At 44.5% G+C, this 19535-nt stretch overlaps 1 protein-coding gene across 1 annotated transcript in view; it reads right to left on the bottom strand.

Annotated features, from left to right (window-relative positions):
• Positions 1-15237: 15237 nt before the first annotated feature.
• LOC119172757 (uncharacterized) overlaps positions 15238-19535 on the bottom strand; it is a 95929-nt gene continuing 91631 nt past the window's right edge. The window contains exon 8 of the mRNA XM_075892984.1: positions 15238-15762. Coding sequence (XP_075749099.1) covers positions 15668-15762 — 95 coding nt within the window. The 3' untranslated portion in view covers positions 15238-15667. The remainder of the gene's footprint in view (positions 15763-19535) is intronic.

Genomic DNA, 19535 nt, shown 5'->3' with positions numbered 1-19535 from the left:
CTCTCTACCTCCTCTCTCTCTTTGTAACATCTCTTTTCTATCACCTTTTATTCCCCTCACCCCTTTCCCTAGCACAGGGTAGCCAGCTGGTCTAAGAACGGGCTAGCCACCCTGCTCTTCCGCTTATTTCTTTCCTTCTCCTCCTACTGCTCACCGCACTTAATGTCCGCTATATATTCAATACCCCACTTCGTATTGTTTTTTAACACTTAGCTATCGTTGTGGCCCTCGTTGCGGGCTGAACAGTGACTTCTTGCCACGCACGTTCATATCAAGACAAAGCTTCGTGAGCAGAAGGGATCGGAGCCACGTAACTAATTTATTGAGCGAGATTCGAGGCTGGCAGTAGCAACATAAAAAAAGACAAAACGAGACCTCAACGAATCATTTTTTTTGTTTTTTTACTCCTAATAGGTACAGCTATTGCAAGCAAATGTCGTGCGCGCGATGGGAATACCGTCGTGTAGTCGTGTGGAAACCGAGTACGACGCGAGCTTTATTAGATTTCACCTTCGCAGCCGCAGGAGCTTCATCCCCCCCTCCCTTCCCGGGCGAGAAAGATGGTGCCGAGGGGCACAAGTTCGGAGAATCGCCCGCTAGCAGTTTCACCGCCGAGCCGAAATGAGACGTATACGCGGATACGCTCTTCGTGTCCTCACGTCTATTATTTTTACCTCCACGGTTGGCGGTGCTGCTTGGGTGTACGCCGATGTAAATTCGGAGCTGGGGCGAGCTGCACAACTTAACGCACGCTCGTCTTTCTCCATATTTTCTCCCCCTCTCTCTTTTTTCTATCGCGTGCGGCTTCGTTTTCCCGCATGGTTTTGCGTACACAGCGATTTCTCCTTATTGCGAACACAGCTTCTTCGCCGTTCATCTAAGAGAGCCGAGTGCGCCTACGCGATATCACAGATTTTATGCGCACCACGTTAGAAGCAAGTCTTGGTATTCAGGTGCGTAGGTGGCTGTTTAGGCAAACAATATTAGATAAGTGTACGTGAAATCCGCAGTGAAACCACAGGTTAATCGAATTTGCCTCAGGATTAACAACTTAAGATTTTGTTTCAAAGTACTTAATGTTTAAATACCTTAACAATTCAGGCTTGGAAGCCTATACGCATCAGGACTTTTGTACGCGGCAAAAGCCCAAGTAATCAAGATTTATTCGTGGAGCTGTCGTTTTTTTGTTTTTCTTTTTGCCCACCAAGTACACTCATGTTAAATGACAGGGCGTGCGAGCACGGATATGAGAAAGAAGTCAACAGAAAACGACGCGTTTGTATGTGTTTTTCTGCTTTCCCTCTTGGGTTCGTGCTTGCATGCGAAGTACTTCAAATTTAAAGCTGCCAGCCAGCTCAGCTCTGTGTTGTTCTAAACTTGCACCTGAGGCGTATAAGCACAAACATACCTTTACAGAGTGTGCGCATGCGACGTGTTCTGGGCATGGTGTAGCACCGCGAAAAAACAGACAGTAGCGCAAAAGAGAAGAAGAAAGCCCAAGCAGGCGCTGACTATCAATTGAAGGTTTACTCTATGAAAACAAGTCAATATGATGAAAAAGAAAGAAATGCGTGACAGGGGAAAGAGGAGGGGGGCGGAGATAAAGTAGCGAGAAGGACCCCGATCAAGAAAAACTGCTGAAAAATCAGCCTAGGCATGCATGCCCTTCACAGAGGTGCGAGATAAGTGAACCTTTTAATTTTTCATGCTGAGTCGCGGAGAATCTCAGTCGGCAAAACACCTCCGTGTTGTTTCAACACAACAATCGAACAGTGCGGTGACTGTATTCTCACAAAAGAGTGGCGTACACCCAAATTCATTGCAACGAGCACGTGTAGCTTACTGTGTAATGTGAACATTATATTTTATAGGATCTTCTCAGATAATTGATGTGTTAAATTTTGAAAAAAAAAGTTCTCGCAACGAAGTGCTCGCGAAATAAATAAGCAACAAATATGGATATCATTGATACTCACCTATAGAATATACTTTTTTACCCTATGGGGCTCACTGGGACTTACACTCACCGAAGTTTTTCCCAACCAGGCTCACTGGGACTAAGGCCAACTAAAATACTTTTCAACCGGACTTTCTTGGACTCAATATCGCCAGAATATCACCCTCAAGAACTAACTCAGGCTCTGGCACACGGCTTGATCTCAGTTTGAGTGAGCCTTAGTGAAACTCGACTCATGAGTGAGTTTGCCGACCTATGATAATACATTACATACCATGCAAGAAAGTGAAGGCGTGGTGACGTCATAGACCGAGCGAACTGTCACTCAGTGACGTAGGTTAGAATGAGAGTAGAGGGAATTATCCTCTCACATTTTATTCTTCTACGCCCTACGTGGATGGTACAGTTCGACATGATGAAGCAGACTGAGGAACGAAAAGTCTGAAGACATGCCTGTCTCCTCATTTTTTTTAATAAAGACAATACCTTCCTTGGTTTCTGTCACCAGCTTTCAGTATATGATGGAGCCTGATAATGTCCATGATGTTCATAATAATTTCGATGGTATATGACTGCCCTGAATGGGGGCCTTCCTTGGATATCTGCCTGCGTACTTCTAGACGTACGTATGGTTGGCACAGGCTAAACGATGGTTGCTCTTTGCTATGGTTGGCTGAGCACTCGTTCTCAACTGATAGTATATAGGTAACGTCTTGCAGTAGTAATGTCTCTGTTACGACCTCAGTTGGCTAAAAAGGTTCTTTTTTAACACGAGATTGTTTTGTGCCGGGCCCTGCCAAGACTTTGGCGACGTATTTCCGTCACAAATATGACATGTGCAGAGTGAAAGCCAACAAATGAACAAAAAAATTCGGTAAGGTAAATTTACTCCATTGGGAATCGAACGTCCGACTCCCCGGCCCACGTCGAAAAGGGCCCGACGCTTCACCGACTGAGCGAGTGCAAGGCTCCGTACAAACATGCCTTATTTATATAGCATAGTAACACAATGTAACTAGTAATGCCTGACGCAACAGCAAGGACTGCAGCATTCGCAAATATCTTCCACGAAATATTGCGCGCAAACAACTAATGGCGAGAGCATTTCCAGAAACATCTATCTAGAGATTCTCCTTCTTCATCCTTTCATAGTATTTCGCTTTCTTTTTCAAGCCACAGGCAAATCCTCTCCTTTTTCTCTGCATAAGTCGGGAAAGAAAAACAAAGAAGTCGATTATCTCGTATACAACGGGACCACAGTCACGACAAAACACTCTACGACGCCAGGGCTTCTCGACGGCCAGCTTAAACACGGGTGTTTGGATGGCCACGTAATCTCTTTTCCGCGCCAACGCCATTCATCACCACGCCTTGCCGAGCCATGCCTCGAATGGGAGGCTGGCTGCTGTCGCGCTCTGCCGGGTAAGTAAGAGCGTGTCCGTTCACGGCTGCATCGCCTCTGGTCGCGTACACTCGTGGGCTGCTCCGGTTCTTGCGCGCAACAATATGAACAAAGCGCCTCAGCATATAAAGGCATCTCAGCCTGGCTTTGTCTAACGTCACATTAGCTGTTTCGTGTGGAGGCATGTTGAGCATGCCTAACTTGGCGGACCAGGATAAAGGACGTGATGCTCGCAGCGCAAGGTGGTACTTGGGGGTCCTCCTGAACGCTGTGAATTAAATACCAAGAACGGCTGAGGTACGTACGTTGCGCGCAAGCAACGCTGTCCAGATTGTGCACGTACAGCTGTCTCTATCGAAAAATGTGGTAAAATCTTCGTTGATTAGCAGCTGATGGTGAATCGTGAAAGCATGTTTGAATCACGTTTATTATAGGAATGCGAAAGCAGCTCACTGGACAACCTTAATAAGAACGATTCAATAAGAAAAATGTATTGAGCACGCAGAAGGAAGAGCCAGCTTTAGTAAGCATAGACTGAAGGTCGAGTTTAAAAAAATGAAAAAAAATGAAATACGTGAGGTTGGCATCACACAGTCTTAATCTCTTGAGATAATAAATATAATGTCCCTTTGTACAACATACTAATGTATTGATATGGCAAAATGCGTTCTTGCATGGCTGCCTTATATATATTTGATAAGTTTATTTCTAATCGTATGGCTTTGACACTGCTGCCGTTCCACTGCGAGATGATCAAGCTTTCCGGCATATACAATTGCTGGTCACTAGCAAGTACTTGGAAGAGCATCACTATACAGGTATCCTTAGACAATGCAAGGGTTTAATCTTTCACTATGGGTCCATGTGGGCGATCCGACGGACACTAGTGATCAAGCACTTGTTTCCTTTGCCAATTGATATGTGGGGTTTAACGTCCCCAAACCACCACATGATTATGAGAGACATTGTAGTGAAGAGCTTCGGAAATTTCGACCACCTGGGGTTCTTTAACGTTCAACCAAATCTGAGCACACGGGCCTACAGCATTTCCGCCTCCATTGAAAATGCAGCCGCCGCAGCTGGGATTTGATCCCGGGACCGGCGGGTCAACAGCCGAGTACCTTAGCCACTAGACCACCCCGGTGGGGCGTTTCCTTAGCCAATGCCACCAATAAAAATAAATGCTCGCTAAAGCCTGTCACTCGCTAAATACTTTAATGTTTTCTTCCTATATTAGGTAGATTTCTCGTGTTCTTCGTGTAGAGTTTTTTTATCATGCTTCGGAAAGAACATCCTCAGCAAAAAAGTACTGGAGACGTTGACATGAACCAGATTCTACGCAGGCCGATTGTGCACTGTAGCAGAGAAGTTGATTCCTAGCTCTCTGTGAATAGCGATTCTTGCGGTCTTATGTAATTCGAATTGAATAGTGGCATAAACAAATGGAATGTGCAATACGTCTCAAATAATTTTGAAATCATCTGAGAACTGCAGAGTAATTTCATGCTCATCTCTCAAAACACGGCTAGTTATGTCCAGAAAGAAGTCAGGACCTAGATCGCAAAATTTAACACATTACAAAGTGTGCAGAAGGCTCTCGCCTACAGATGTTCTCTAGAGTGTAACGCGCTACTGAATTTTTCGTTCCCGATTTGGCTCTTCTTTTACTGTTGAAAAATTAACAAAGCAGTTGCTGTCACGGCCATCCGCAGCGGTCAGGTCGATGAACAGGGGATCAAGACTTCGCGGGCCACTATCCTATGTGTTTCTACAGAAGCATGGCCTGCAAATTTTTGACGAGAACTGTAGAGTAGATTCAAAGAAAGAATCGTATAACAGTTCACTGATGTTCCATAACCTTTGCACCTACATCTGCACATACATTCGCTGAGGTGCTGGGAGCCAGGCCACCAGTGCTATGGATTTGTGTGTCTTTGAAGAGAAAGCTCCAACTTCAAAAAGATCTTCTCTGCTTTTTATTGATATTAGCAAATTCAACATCCAAGGCTTCAAAAAAAAAAAAACGTCTTCTGTGGTTGCAAAAGTTACCAGTAGGCAATCTTCTCTTCCCTCTAGGTGTTTTATTTTTTTTCGAACGCGAGTCCTTTCTTCAAGGGAACCACGAAAAACATTTTCCACGCGCATACGGCACACCCGCTTCATTGCTACGAAGGCTGCAAAAGGCCTCTTCGCATCAGCGGGTGCTGCCTCAAAACTCATTACGGTGGCTTGAGTGGCGCGTCGCCTAAATTAATTAGGCCACTCTTTGGCTTTTCCGGGAACGCTATGGGGCGGCCTGTTCATGTACATTGCGTACGTGTCTCACAAATGCATCCCAGCTTCGAGTGCAGAGATGAAAACAGAGATACATTCAACGACAAAAGCTTTTTTTGCTCCTTGTTCAACAGTTCGAGTGCACGCGAAAAGTTTCGGAATGCTATGACAAACAGACCTGATCATCACCACATACTGCGACGGGACAATGTCACCTTACACCGTCAAAATTCCCTTTTGTGGCGTTAACCTGTAATAATAACAATTGTGGGCATGTTCCTAGGGTAAAAACTTACATGACGACCACTATGCCTCCTTGTGACCGCATATACGTGCCAATAATAATAATAATAATAATAATAATAATAATAATAATAATAATAATAATAATAATAATAATAATAATAATAATAATAATAATAATAATAAAAATAATAATAATTGTTGATGTTCAACGTCCAAAAACCATCATATAATTATGAGAGACGCCGTATAGTGGAGAGCTCCGGAGATTCCGACCACAAGGGATTCTTTATCGTGTACCTAAATCTAAGCACATGGGACTCAAGCATACACGTATCATCCTTTTCGGGAGGTGAGTTGTATGAAGTTTTTTTTTTATGAACGTTCACAAACACTGCGTAATCTATGTACTCTTGTTTATTATTATCATCATCAGCGTTTTGTCTGCACATTTTGGAGAAAATCTATAGTTTTGTACTATAGTCATTTTTACGGTATTTCACGCATATTATCACAAGTATTTTGGAGAATAAGTTTTTTTTATGTTGAGGTAAGTATGTCGAGGGGCGTTGAGCCCAGTGCACGGTATCGGTGGTTGAATTTTACATTAGAAACTCGAGAAATGCACCTCCAGTGTCGCAGAATTCTGACCTAAGGCTTCTTGGGGCAATATTTGCCATCAATTTCGCATTTTCGAAGTTGTAAAAAATTGCTATGAATGACCTGATACCAGAATAATTTAGCTCAATTCATTAAGTAAAAAACAGTGCTTGACCAAACGAATCTATTGTTTTAGTAAGCAAAGGAGAGCGTTGAATTCAAGCTCTGACAGGGCAAGAGCCGCGCCCTTGAAGTGAATGTACAAAGAATTACAAACAACAAGACAAAATGTGCAAGGCAAAAAGAAAAATATATCAGGAACAAATAAACAGGAAATTAAAATAAAGGCTTTAGGTGAATACGTGCATCGCTCGAAACACCGGAACGCAAAAAAAAATGTGCTGACACTGCAAGCATCAAAATGAAATATAATAAATGTCGTGTCTACTACGCTCTTCGATAAAACTACGTGCAAACGTTGTTTCGCATTATTGTTCCCCTGTCGAATGGCGGGGCTGTGACGCAACACCAAGTAATCGCGGAAGTTTCTATTGCGATAGCAGCTTAATTACTCTAATATCTATATTACATTCCATGCATACTTTCGTTTCAATCACTGCTATGTTAAGGACTCACATGCTGTGCCATCTATGAGGCTGCAGCTTCGATGCACTGTCTCGCAGACGCTGGTCGACATTCCACCAATTCATTGCGACACTTCGCCGTCGAGTAACAGAATAGAAATAGGGGTAACATATTGTGGTAACACAATAGAGTAACGCAATAGAATAACAAAATAAAATAGAAATAGGCCGCGTAAGCGACTGGGAACGTTGAATGAAAGGTACGAAAGAAATGTTAAAAAAAAATAGGACAAGAAGAGGCCCCAGCAATGAGCGAAAGGCGCGCCGAGAACTTGCTCAGTGTGAAGACAAATTGGAGGACAGGGCGCCGGAGAATCTCGATCAGTGCTTTCTGGTACACGCGTCGCGTTCTATTAGGGATAAAACTGAAAGAAACGTCCCGGCGGAATTCAAGTTGATTCGGGTAAACCCTCGTGTAGCAATAGCTCGCGACCCACCCGCTGAGCGCGCAAGCGAATGGGCCGTCTCTTCCATGGTCACGTGATAGTATAGCTGCAGCCGCCGTCTGTTTCCAATGTTCATTCGGATTAAATAATACAATCGGTTCCAGTGAAATCATTGGTACTTTTTCTTTGTGCTATCCTCTTGAGCTTGAACCTTGCTACGTCGGTAGAGTACGAGGATAATGAGTGAAGTGTGCCAAAATATTGCAGTACATATTGAATGAATGAGTCATTATGGATTTCGTGTGCATTTGTCGCATGAATTGAGGAAGTCTTAGTTGACATATAGTCTCAGTCTTTCTAGCAGCCTTGATATACAAAGCAAATGTAACATAAAAGGTGTTTCTGTAGTTAATACGGAACACGTATGCGGTAAACTTCTTTCAGAGCAGCGACTGTGGCACGGCACCATCCACTAACTGTTACTTCGGCAGCTAATAGAGAAAATGACTATGGTATGAAGTTACACTTGAAAAGAAAAAAAAAAGACTTCATTTCGAACCAAAGTACTTCAGTGCATACCTAAACCCTTGTGTATTGCCGAGCCTTGAATGCACAGCGTACGTTTGAATTCGAGAAGGTAGAAGTATCGTGGAGCCTTCGAGGGCGCATTTTCTTGTGAATTCAGTGTTATTCTACTGACGTTAACTTCTGCGAGCTTATCAAACATAACCCGTGAGTATCTGGAGGCTTGAACGCCGGATTAATCGATAATGGCCAAGACCACACAGCCTTCCCTAGTATCGAATTCCGACATACAATATGTTATCAAAAAGAAACCCTAAAGTGATATCGGAAAAACCAAAAGTGAGAAATAATTTGCTTATAACCCGGAAAAAATAGCCCTCTTCTTTTACAGTGCTACTTGCCTGCGCAAATACGATTCAACAAGGCAAACAACAGAATAAAAGGAGTTACGATGTATTTCCCGCTGTTACATCTGTAGTTTTTGGAAGCACCATTGTGTATACGAACAAATGAACTTTGTGCTCTTGTCGTAATAAAATCGATTAGAGGATTCTAATTTTTCGAAATCTTTTATTTTAAACGTTGCAGGTCGAAGGCAACCTATGAACCCGGATCATGTCGCGCTAAGTATGGACTCAATCACATTGCGCTACCAGTGAAAAAAAATCCATTCGCTAAAAGCAGGCTGTTAACTAACGCAACATCAAACATGGCCCTTGCTTGTCTGAATGCTGGCCGATCAACCGACACTGTCAAAAATATACCGAAAAGCTGCCAGAGACAACATCTCGGGTTGTAACTATAGGCGTATTGCTGAGCATGATTCGGCAGCAGAAAATTGGCACGGTAGCGGGCTGCACAAACTTGAGAAAATGCAAGTCGTTTTAACCCTTCGTGTGACATTGGGACATATACGTCCCACTTTTTCTTCTCTCAAAAAATTTTTACCACATCAAACGTTGATATTCACGCAGCGCTAAGTCACTCACATCTTACCTCTAGTCTTAAAGAAAATTCTTTCACGCCCGGCGACAACAGCTGCACTCGAGTATTCTGACAGCAAGAACATGGACCGCAAAATGGACAAAAACTGGTTGGTTCATGAGGTGAAGTAAGCTTTACAAAAACATACCACAGCACTATGAAGGCTCACATGAGGTGCTACTGCGGGTGGTGTTCTCCTGATGAAATGTGGTCAGCACAATTTTCTTCGTCATGACTTGAAAAGTGACACTCAGCAGTGCCACTTGCATCTGCCGTTTATTCTCATACACCTGTCGATGCAATCGCGAGGTAGTGCCTTCATGAGACTGTGGGACAGTGTTTTCTCACTTCTTGAAAACAATGTCACGAGTTTTTCCAGTAGAAAAGTGACTTTATTTTGGTGAAATTGTTTGAAACTATTTTTTGTAGTATGTATGACTGTACCCCAGCCGGTTTTAATATTGGTTCAAAGATATAAGCTAACCTACAAAGGTTCAAGTCGTCCTTTGCAGGAAACGGGATGAAAGGCATGAAGCACAGTTCTGAATGGTTCACTTCGGTAAGGTGAAGTGCCAAGGGCAGACATGCCATACTATCATAGTCGCACGCTTGTTTGCCGACCCGACCTAACCATTACAGCATGCATGACCAAGCTCGCAGTGTCCATTGGAGATCGCTTTCTACTTCCTTATGTAACCTGGTTCCGGACAGCTCTGGAGTAAACTTTCGTATCTACGGGACACATACAAGGCAGGCATCAGAATATCTGGGACTCTTGGCGTAAACGTTCGGGCACAGCTGTGTATTGCTTATTGCAACTGACAGCTTATACGTGCTGCGTAACTACAGCGTGGTATGACGCCATTGATTCTGGTATAGCTTTATTTTATTACTGGGGCCTGTATGCGTTACGGCTTAAGATCTCACGATATAGTGCTGCCCCAGCAGGTAACTTGCTAATTCCGATTGCCAGGCATGTTCAACTACCACTCTCTTCCGTATCTGTTGTTTTGTGCGTGTTAGCGAGGGTATGGTAATTGCGTTCCGAAACCGCGTGATAAACTACTACTACTACTACTACTACTACTACTACTACTACTACTACTACTACTAATAATAATAATAATAATAATAATAATAATAATAATAATAATAATAATAATACAGTCTGTAACGTGCCACAACCACGGTATGATCAAGAGCCATGCAGAGGGGGCTCCGGAAATTGCGGAGGGGGCTGCGGGAGGGGGCGAGTTGGTGCTGAGATTGCACAGTCTGGTTGTTAGATTAGTTAGGCTGTTTAGATTGTTTATATTGCTTAGGTTGTAAGATTTATTAGGTATGCTGGGCCATGACGTGAAATGCATTTTGGTAAAAAATACAATAGAAAAAGAATAAAGTTTCTTCTTCTTCTTTCTTTGACTTTTTACAAGGCTCTTATTTTGCGCCGCAGTCGAGCATAACTAAGGAAACTACCTCGTTCTTCTTCATCAAGTTAGGTGTGTTTGCGGTCTTCAAAGAATAATTCCAGTTCAAGAGAAGTTTCGCGAATGTTGCGAAGGCCTTCTTCCCAGTTTAGCCTCCGAAACCCACATAGCCGCTTTTGCAGAGGCTGAGGAGGCAACACCACCGTTCGAGTGAGTCAATATTTCTCGTCGCTGCGTGGATGATGCGATGGTGTGCATCCTGTATATCGCGGTGCCAGCCCAACAGTTCGAACCTCCCCCGTCGAACATGCGTGTTCACAGAGCAGACCATTTCTCAAGCTGCTTGCGGGAAGCTCCGAGCCCCGAGTTCGCGTGACACTGCGTGGCTCTCGATAATGATGTCATTCCCCCCGGCGCTATGCGGCTGAGTCCTGCACCGTCCGCCAGGACGCACCCATCACCACCACCACCACGGTGCAGCGCGATAGCGTGCATGGCCAGCGATCGCTCGCACGGAGAGTTTCAGCGTCCGTTACCGCTGGATATATATTCTCGACAACGCTTCCATCTGGGTTTACATGCAATTTTTATTATTTACAGATTGATTCTCACAGCATTTTTTGAAGATTGGGCAAATTTTAGGAAATGCTGCCGCCACATTTGTTCTTTTTTGGGAAATTTAACTAGACTTCAGGAGTACTTGTTTAGTCTGCTTCTCACTTGTCCTGCTTGAACCTTGTTTGTTTCTGCATATGTGTCACGCCCTGCAGATATACTTTCTCAACGACCTGAGCTCGTTCTAGTTTTTTGTTATTCACTACAAAATGCTTGCGAAACAGCAAGATATAGAATAAACCGATGAAGATTTTGAAAGTAAGTGTAATGAAAGAGCGAGACAACACGCATTCGTCAGAAAACATTTTTTCGAAGCTGCGTAGCGTACAGGCTGATCCGCTGTTAAAATAATTGTTTATTGTCGCTTGCACTGTGTAACTATTAAACAAATGAAAAGAACAGTACTCTATCATTTTTCTATTGACATGTTGCAGTTGGCCCGGCTGACCATATGTAATGGTGGGCTTAATTGGGATATGCACAGTTATCACATGAATACACAATTAGCTCATAAGAAAAAAAAGGTTGTTCCTTTCTCTAAAGGAACACACAATAACATGTACATATGCACGATAATGCAAAAGTAACAGCCATTCAATCGATTGTTTAATAACCAAATTGCTTACCTTTTGTGCCGCTTGCATCGAAGCATCAAAAGTTGTTTCGTTACGAAGTATTACTATTGTGATAAGAAGACGCTTCTAGCATTTCGAATGCTGAGCTGTAAATTGTGTCTATAATAAAATAAATTTTCGATCAATAGAAACAAATCATGACACTTTATTTTCATTCATAACTTTCATACATATAATCACTTCTGGAGGTTTTGGGAAACATCACTTGTGAATGATTCGAGAGGCTGTTTGAGTGCTGAATTCGAAAAAAAGTTGTTTTTTTTTTCAGAAAACCGAAGCAATGAGATGCGGAACCTTTCCATTCATAATTTGGATGTTACACAACCACCTTTTTAGCAATATTTTTAAACAAAAATTAGGGGCAAATAGAGAATTTACATAACAGTATAGCTCAGAGAGAGAGAGAGAGCGGGAAAGTATTGTAATCCAAGCGATACGTAAGCCACTTCATATTTTCACTACTGGGGTTTGGTTAAAATAGAGACAGTTGCATTAGTAAATGTATTTGAGCTGGCTAACTTAAATCGAAGCTTGCCACCTGCAGCAATTGGCTGTGTATATAGTCCTCATTATTCAAGTATTTATTTTCGTTCTGTTCCTTCTTTATCGCATTTTCAGAAAAAGAACGTATTTTCTCTCTTGACAAAAGAGAAAAATGTCAGTCTCTTTACCAAGACATTTTACTAATTCTTTAAACCAGTTAAAATCCCGCCTTTCTTCTCTTTGCTTTCTAAGTTCCTTCTACTCCGATTTGAAAAGATGCGTCATTTCTAGTACATTGAGTTGGACCTAATAATCATTTAAGGAACGCTAACAGACGATAAATACAACTTGTAACATTGTTCTCATACTGATCCACGAGTTAGGGTGTATTTACAGCTGTGGGTGTATGTACAGACGCCGCTGCAGTGCCTGAATCTCACATTGGGGCACGAAGTACTATTAGGTTAAGCATTATTAGATATGTGTGGACACAGATGACACCCGTTTCACACATGACCAGCAGAAAAATTGTTCACATCTCTTACACCCAATACGAAGCACCATGGAAAACTAAGTCATATAGGAATGTCAACTTCCAGCACAAAAATTTATCTTCGAGTTCAGCACCTTCAAGTTTTGTGTGCAAATTCACTGCCATAACTAATGAAAATTTTGCCGCTTTAGACACCAACTTGTGACTTTTGGATGCGAAGCAGCTCTTTCACGCACGTGTGTAACGCCGTAAATCCGTACGAACGGTACACGCGTTGCGGCGCGTCCGTATGAATAAGCCGCAACGTGTTCTTGTTGCCGCAAATGTTGGAGCGTTGCCAAGTAGGTGACGCTACAGCTGCACTTTCACGTCACGCTCCCCTCACACGCTTCTCTCGCAGGTGCGCGCTGACTTCACTCTCTCTCTCACCCACAACACGCTCGCCGCAGCGTCCGCAGCTGCTGGCTCCTCCACCCACTCGCAACACTTCCCTCTCGCCTCGACTTCTCCACTGCCCGCAACGCTCGGCCGCACGTCGAGTGGGAACACTATGGTGTTTTAGAATAGCGCACCGCGAGTTTTTGCGGTGTTGTCGCGGGCACTGTGCATGCGTTGTAACGCGAGCAACCGTACGCGTTCGCGGCCAGCCCCCCCCACCCCCCCCCCCAAAAAATCGAAATAGTGGGTGGCGTGTACGGCCCACATGCGGCCCGCAAACGCTGGTTTCGAGGTTACAGTGTCGCTGCTATTGCGCGTTGCGCTTCGCAGGAGGGCAAACGCTATTCTAAAACCCAAATGGCACCCGCTATGCTCGCAACGCCCGCAGCACCTGCAAACGTTATTCTAAAACTCCCTTCCCTTTCGGCTCGTTTATCTGAGATGAAACCTATACGAAACCCAACCCAGGTCCCGTGTCTCTGCTTTTCAAACAAACGTTTAGTCGAGTAAATGCAGCTCCAAGTCGCGCTTCAAGCCGTTCTTTTAGCACCCGCGTCAACGCCCGTGTCATCCTGGTCAACGCCGTGCGCCCCGCTGCTGCTTCGCATCCCATCAGGGTTCCCTTCGGGAAAATGGTCGATAACTTTTATTTGCTGCGACATGCTTAGTGTGTGTTGGTTGCAGTATTTGGTAGAAAGGTCATCGCCATAGAATGTTTATCAGCATGGTAGTTTTTTTTCAAATAGTTCAAATATTTTAGTCTCCGCGTAAATGTAGTTAGCAACGTTACGTTAGAAAGCACCATTTATCACACAGATCAAGTAACGGGTGTGTTAATAAATGCACAATACACTTGTGGATTTTAAATAATGGTTCAATATAGATAAATTTGGCAATCACTTTCCCAGGTCAATGTTTTTCAAAGGAGAACTTTGTGACATAACAATTAAACTGTTTACAGCCTGCGGAGGTATTTATTTATGCTTGCATTAGTTTGAATGACCAGCAACTTCCATACGCAAAAAATACAAGTAGATGGATTAACCGAATTTATGGTCCCCATTTACCTCTAGAATGTTTGTTCTTTAATTATGTTTGTTATGCTACTTCGTAGATTAGATTGCCTATTAAACCTAGGCAGTCACATGACCACGTATGAAATGCACGCATGCCTGGTAGGCTAAGAGGAGGCATGCCTAGTATGGTATCCAACCGGTCATGTGCCTTGTTAAGTTCCCTGTCTTCTCTCTTGTTCTTCCTCCTTCACGCACGCCTGCTCATATCTCGCAATGCACGAAAGCTGCTTAGACAAGTTTGTGAGTGTTCATATGATGAGCAACACCCAAAGAGTGCGATGGAGTTGTATTAAGAATGCTCTACATGATGAATGTAAATTAAAATATCCAAATGAAGCGACGCCGATTCGACAATTTCGTGGTGTTATATGAGCTGGCTATGGTGACGAGCTGACATTCTGCGCGTAGTTGAATGCCTCTAGTGGTGAATACAAGCCGATTAATTGCCGTAAATGTCGCGCAGCAAAAGATTCGTGTATATTTACACTAATTTGTACAATACACTCATACAGTTTAAACGAGCATATAATGAATGCGGCATTCATATTTCACCCTTTTCATGCAATCGTCACAAAACAAAAAACAATAGACGCGTTTTTTTATCATTGTGATGTTCAGCTTCAACATACAAAACCTATTTATGGTGAAATCGAACAACGGCAATGCAATCATTCGGAACAAAATGGCTTCGAGGCGGAAACTACAACAAGACAGGTAGTGTGGCAATATTTTTGCACACCGAGAAAAAACTAAGAAACGCTTTTATGTACAAGATTAAGCATGAGGTACAGGAAACTTCATAAAGCTGTTTTTTTAGTAAGACTTGTTTGATCCAACAAATGACTGTGCATGCTTTTGTGAAGACTTTTGTGACATTATTTTGTAAATAAAGGCCGTGTCTTTTTTTACCAATGCAGTTAATGTTTGCTCGCACGCAATCGAGGAAATATATACGCATAATATACCTTAACTAAGGGGACTAGTTTGTTGCTTTAAACATGAGTACTTGAAGAAGTCAGACGTCACACCACTAAAAATGGACGAACAAGCGTAATATACAGAAAAAAATGTGATTGAGAGTAAACTACAATACCTTGGACTTCCACTACATTAGTATCGCGCAGAATTCTTAAGCCTAAGCAAGTGGATTGTTCCTTCATAAATGTCTCCATTCGTTTTCTTTACTACGCCTCGTTTCACACATGCGCAAACACTCGTGCACACAACATGAGCGGCGTAAGACCCGCACATCATATTTTCTCTTTGTCAACACTCTGAGTTAAGGACGTGAATGAAAGGCACTGATATATTTACACGACTGCTCAGTCCCAAAAAAGAAATGACCACACATACCAAGTCGGTGAGGAAAAAAAAAAAGAGGGGCGCTGATACTCGATTATCGCAGAGGACAACTAAAGTGAGTCAAAACGTTCAACGAACGACAAGCGAATGACAGCACAGACTTGACAGTAACAATCACACCGCTCATCGAACAGTGAACATGACGATGAATGCGATCGCTGATGCCCGCAGTAGAATGGAGAGAGGCATTCGTCGAGATGAGCTGCTTGAGTCAGCAACTGCAAATAAGCAAACAAGGGGCAAAACTCCTCATCGGTAGATACACAAGACAGATGTTGGCTGTAACATAAAGCCTTGAGGTGATCAAGTGTTACTCCCGTATTCACAAAAGCTCCTCGACTCGACTTACACTCTTCACTTGACAGAGTTGAGCACTGCGCCACCGCTCGGCTGAAAATGACGCTGCGCTACTCAAGAATCGCAGCAGGTTATTGCCGATATGCAGTGACTTGCCGTGCCCAGAAACGGCGCTCCCATCGGCTTTCTCAAGTGAAGGCGAAGCGTTGAGTGAAGGGACGTTCTAGAATACGGGGGTTAGTCTAACAAGGTTCTGTAGGAGGCTTAAACTACCACTTTCACAAATCAAATTGTCGCCCGCAGCAGTGGTGTAGTGGTTGCGGTGCTTGGCCGACCGTGGTGGTCGCATTTCATTAAAAGCTAAATGTTAGAGACCATGTACTGTGTAATGTCACCGCTCGTTTAAGAAGTACAGATGGTGGAAATTTTCAGGGCCTTCCACTACGGCTTTCCCTATAATCATATCGTGCTTTTTAGGACGTAAAACCCCAGATATTATTATTATTATTATTATTATTATTATTATTATTATTATTATTATTATTATTATTATTATTATTATTATTCAACTTGCCTTTGCGTGGAAACTGGAAAAGATCTCTGACACTAAAATTAAAGCCCTGGCTTCGTCAACACTCCAACGGAGACAAAACCGAAGCCAATTTATGAAAATAAAGAATCTATGTAGTGGGATAATTAGGGTGAACAGTGGAAGTGCCTCAGACAGGCTAGTTGACGTTTCGATAGGAGGACCTACCTTTGTCAAAGGCACCTTGTTATCCTTGGCGTGTTAGTTTTAGGGGGGTTAGTGGTGACTTAAACTAACACGCCAAGGATGAAATGATGCCTTTGACCAAGGCAGGTCCCTTCATCAAAACGTCGGCCAGCCTGTCTGAGGCACTTCCTGTGATGACTGGATAGTCTTGGGCCATGCCAGTCGCTGGACCGAATCACACACACGTACGTTGGCGGGTTCCACACTGACTCGCTGGTCATGTGCGCCGTATTTATTTCCTTGCAACATCGACGCCCCCAGGCGCCAGAACGGCAAACTAATCTTATCACATCCCTCCCCCTTTTATTAATGGTTGCAAACCATTGTTTAAGGTGTGTATCGCGATACTGGTCGTCAAATTCTGGTACTTCGACGCAGGGCAGGAGTACTGGGTGCTGCGCCAGCAAGCTCCGGTTCCCTCGCCACGTCTTCCCTGGGATCTTGCCTAGACTCTGTGTCGTGAAGACGATCCGGAGATAGCTGCCTCTGACCTACGTCCTAGCCTGGAGCAAGACCAGTTAGCTGCGTCTGACCCACGTCCAAGCTTGGAGCAAGACCGGTAGATACTGGGCTGCCTGACTTTTGGTTGTCTGCACTCAGTTCCTCAGGGGCCTGGTGGATGTGATCCAGATGTCGAGTTAACCGTCGTCCGTCTTCCAGTAGAACATCCACGGACGAAGTGCGTTGTTCGGTGACGACTGCAGGAAGCCACGCAGGTGCTGGACGGAAGTTCCTTGCGAACACCTGGTCACCCGGGTGGCCCAAAACCCTGGGTCTTGTTCCTTGGTCGCATCTGATTTTCTGCTTAAGTTGCTTCTGTAGCACCTTGGTCCTGAGGTCTGGGTGTAGCAGGTCCAACGCAGTCCTCGGCTTCCGCCCCAACAACAGCTCCGACCGACAGCAACCCGTGACCTCGTGAGGCGTTGACCTGTATGTCAGGAGCATGCGGGCAATTTGAGTGCGAATATCTCCAGGGCCTGCCTTCCGCAACTTGTTTTTGACAGTCTGCACGGCCCGCTCTGTAGCACCGTTTGACGCTGGATGATACGGCGGCACCAGCATTCGCCTCACCCCGTTTTTCTTGAGGAATGTGGAGTAAAGCTCACTGGTAAATGCTGGCCCATTATCCGACACGACCACATCTGGAAGGCCTTGGTTTGCGAACATAATGCGCATGCAGGAAATAGTTGCTTCAGCCGAGGATGTAGAGACCGGGAACACTTCAATCCACTTCGAAAACGCATCGACTGCGATAAAAAAATGGGTGTTCCTGTAAAGACCGGCATAGTCCACATGCAGCCGTGACCACGGTTTCTCCAGGAACGGCCAGGGCATGACAGGCACTGGTCGTGACACTCTTTGATGCTCCTGGCAAATACGGCACCTTTGAATGGTTATCGCTATATCGTTATCCAGGCTAGGCCACCACACATGGCTACGCGCAACTGCCTTCATCTTGGACAGTCCTGGATGACTCTCATGCAGCAGCTGGAGGACTTCCTTTTGCAAGGATTTTGGAACAATAACTCTGTTGTCCCACAATAGACAGTTCCCTTGCACGCTCATCTCATGAAAGCGCGTCTCGTAGGGTCTTCCCTCTGACCCTAGGTTTATCTGGCAGCCTGACCACAACGGTGCTCTTACTTGTGACAGCACCGGGTCTCTGGAGGTGGCTGCCGTAACAGCATTTGATGACAGCACCCCTGGGTATACTCCTTCCAGCATTAACACTTCGGCAGGGTAGTCAACAACGAATTCGGCAGTTGGCAGAGGTAGCCGGCTTAACCCATCGGCATGTGCAATTTGTGAACCCGGCCTCTACTTCAGGTCGTAACTGTACCCTGACAACAGCAAGGCCCACCTTAGCACTCTCGGAGAACAGGATTCGGGAACTGGTTTGTCTGCTGCGAGCAGGCCGAGCAGCGGTTTGTGATCTGTGACGGCTTCGAATCGCTGGCCCCATAAGTACTGCCTGAACTTTGTAACACCAAATACAAGGCTCAATGCCTCCTTATCTAATTGGCTGTAGTTTTTCTCCGCGGTTGCCAGGCTGCGGGAGGCAAAACCAATGGGGCGCTCTTCTCCAGATGACTCTCGTTGCGCCAGTACTGCTCCAATCCCGAAGGGAGATGCATCAGTGACAAGCACAGTTGGCTTTCCTGGATCAAAATGTGCCAATATAGCAGCAGAGGCCAATAGCTCCTTGCTTCTCCGAAATGCCTGCTTTTCATCAGTTTCCCAGCGCCATGGTGTTCCCGACGCCAACAAACGATTGAGCGGCTGTAATACGGCAGAAAGGTTCGGCAAAAACCTTCTGTAAAAATTAACCAACCCGAGGTAACTCTGAAGTTCCTTGACCTCCCGGGGTGCGGGGGCTTCCAGAACTGCTTCAGTCTTAGCCGGGTTTGGACGCAGCCCAGCCGCACTAATGATATGACCCAAGTACTGGACTTCTGGTTTCATGAATTCGCATTTAGATAACTTCAGTCGCAGTCCCGCGGTCTTCAGGCGATCCAACACTCGGCCCAAATTTTCCCAATGCTCTTTGTCACTGGTTCCTGTGACCAGAATATCATCAAAGTATACTACGACATGGTCAAGGTCGTGCAACAGATTTTCCATCTCTCGCTGAAATATAGCCGGAGCTGATGAAACCCCGAACGGCAGCCTTGTGAATTGGTATAACCCCTTCGGTGTGTTAATGGTGACTAGCTCTTGGCACTCCTCATCGACTAGAACCTGCTGGTAGGCATCTTGCAAGTCAAGCTTTGTGAACTTCTTGCCCCCTGTAAGTCGCGCAAAAAGTTCCTCAATCTTAGGAATAGGGTAGGACTCGACGACTGTCACCGGGTTTATGGTAGTCTTAAAATCACCGCGGACCCGAACCCAGCCGTCGCGCTTCAATACAGGAACGATGGG

Source organism: Rhipicephalus microplus, chromosome 4 (assembly GCF_043290135.1).
Source record: "Rhipicephalus microplus isolate Deutch F79 chromosome 4, USDA_Rmic, whole genome shotgun sequence".
Lineage (NCBI taxonomy): Eukaryota > Metazoa > Arthropoda > Arachnida > Ixodida > Ixodidae > Rhipicephalus > Rhipicephalus microplus.
Note: the sequence above shows the minus strand (reverse complement) of the source record. Positions and strands in the feature narration are given on the sequence as shown.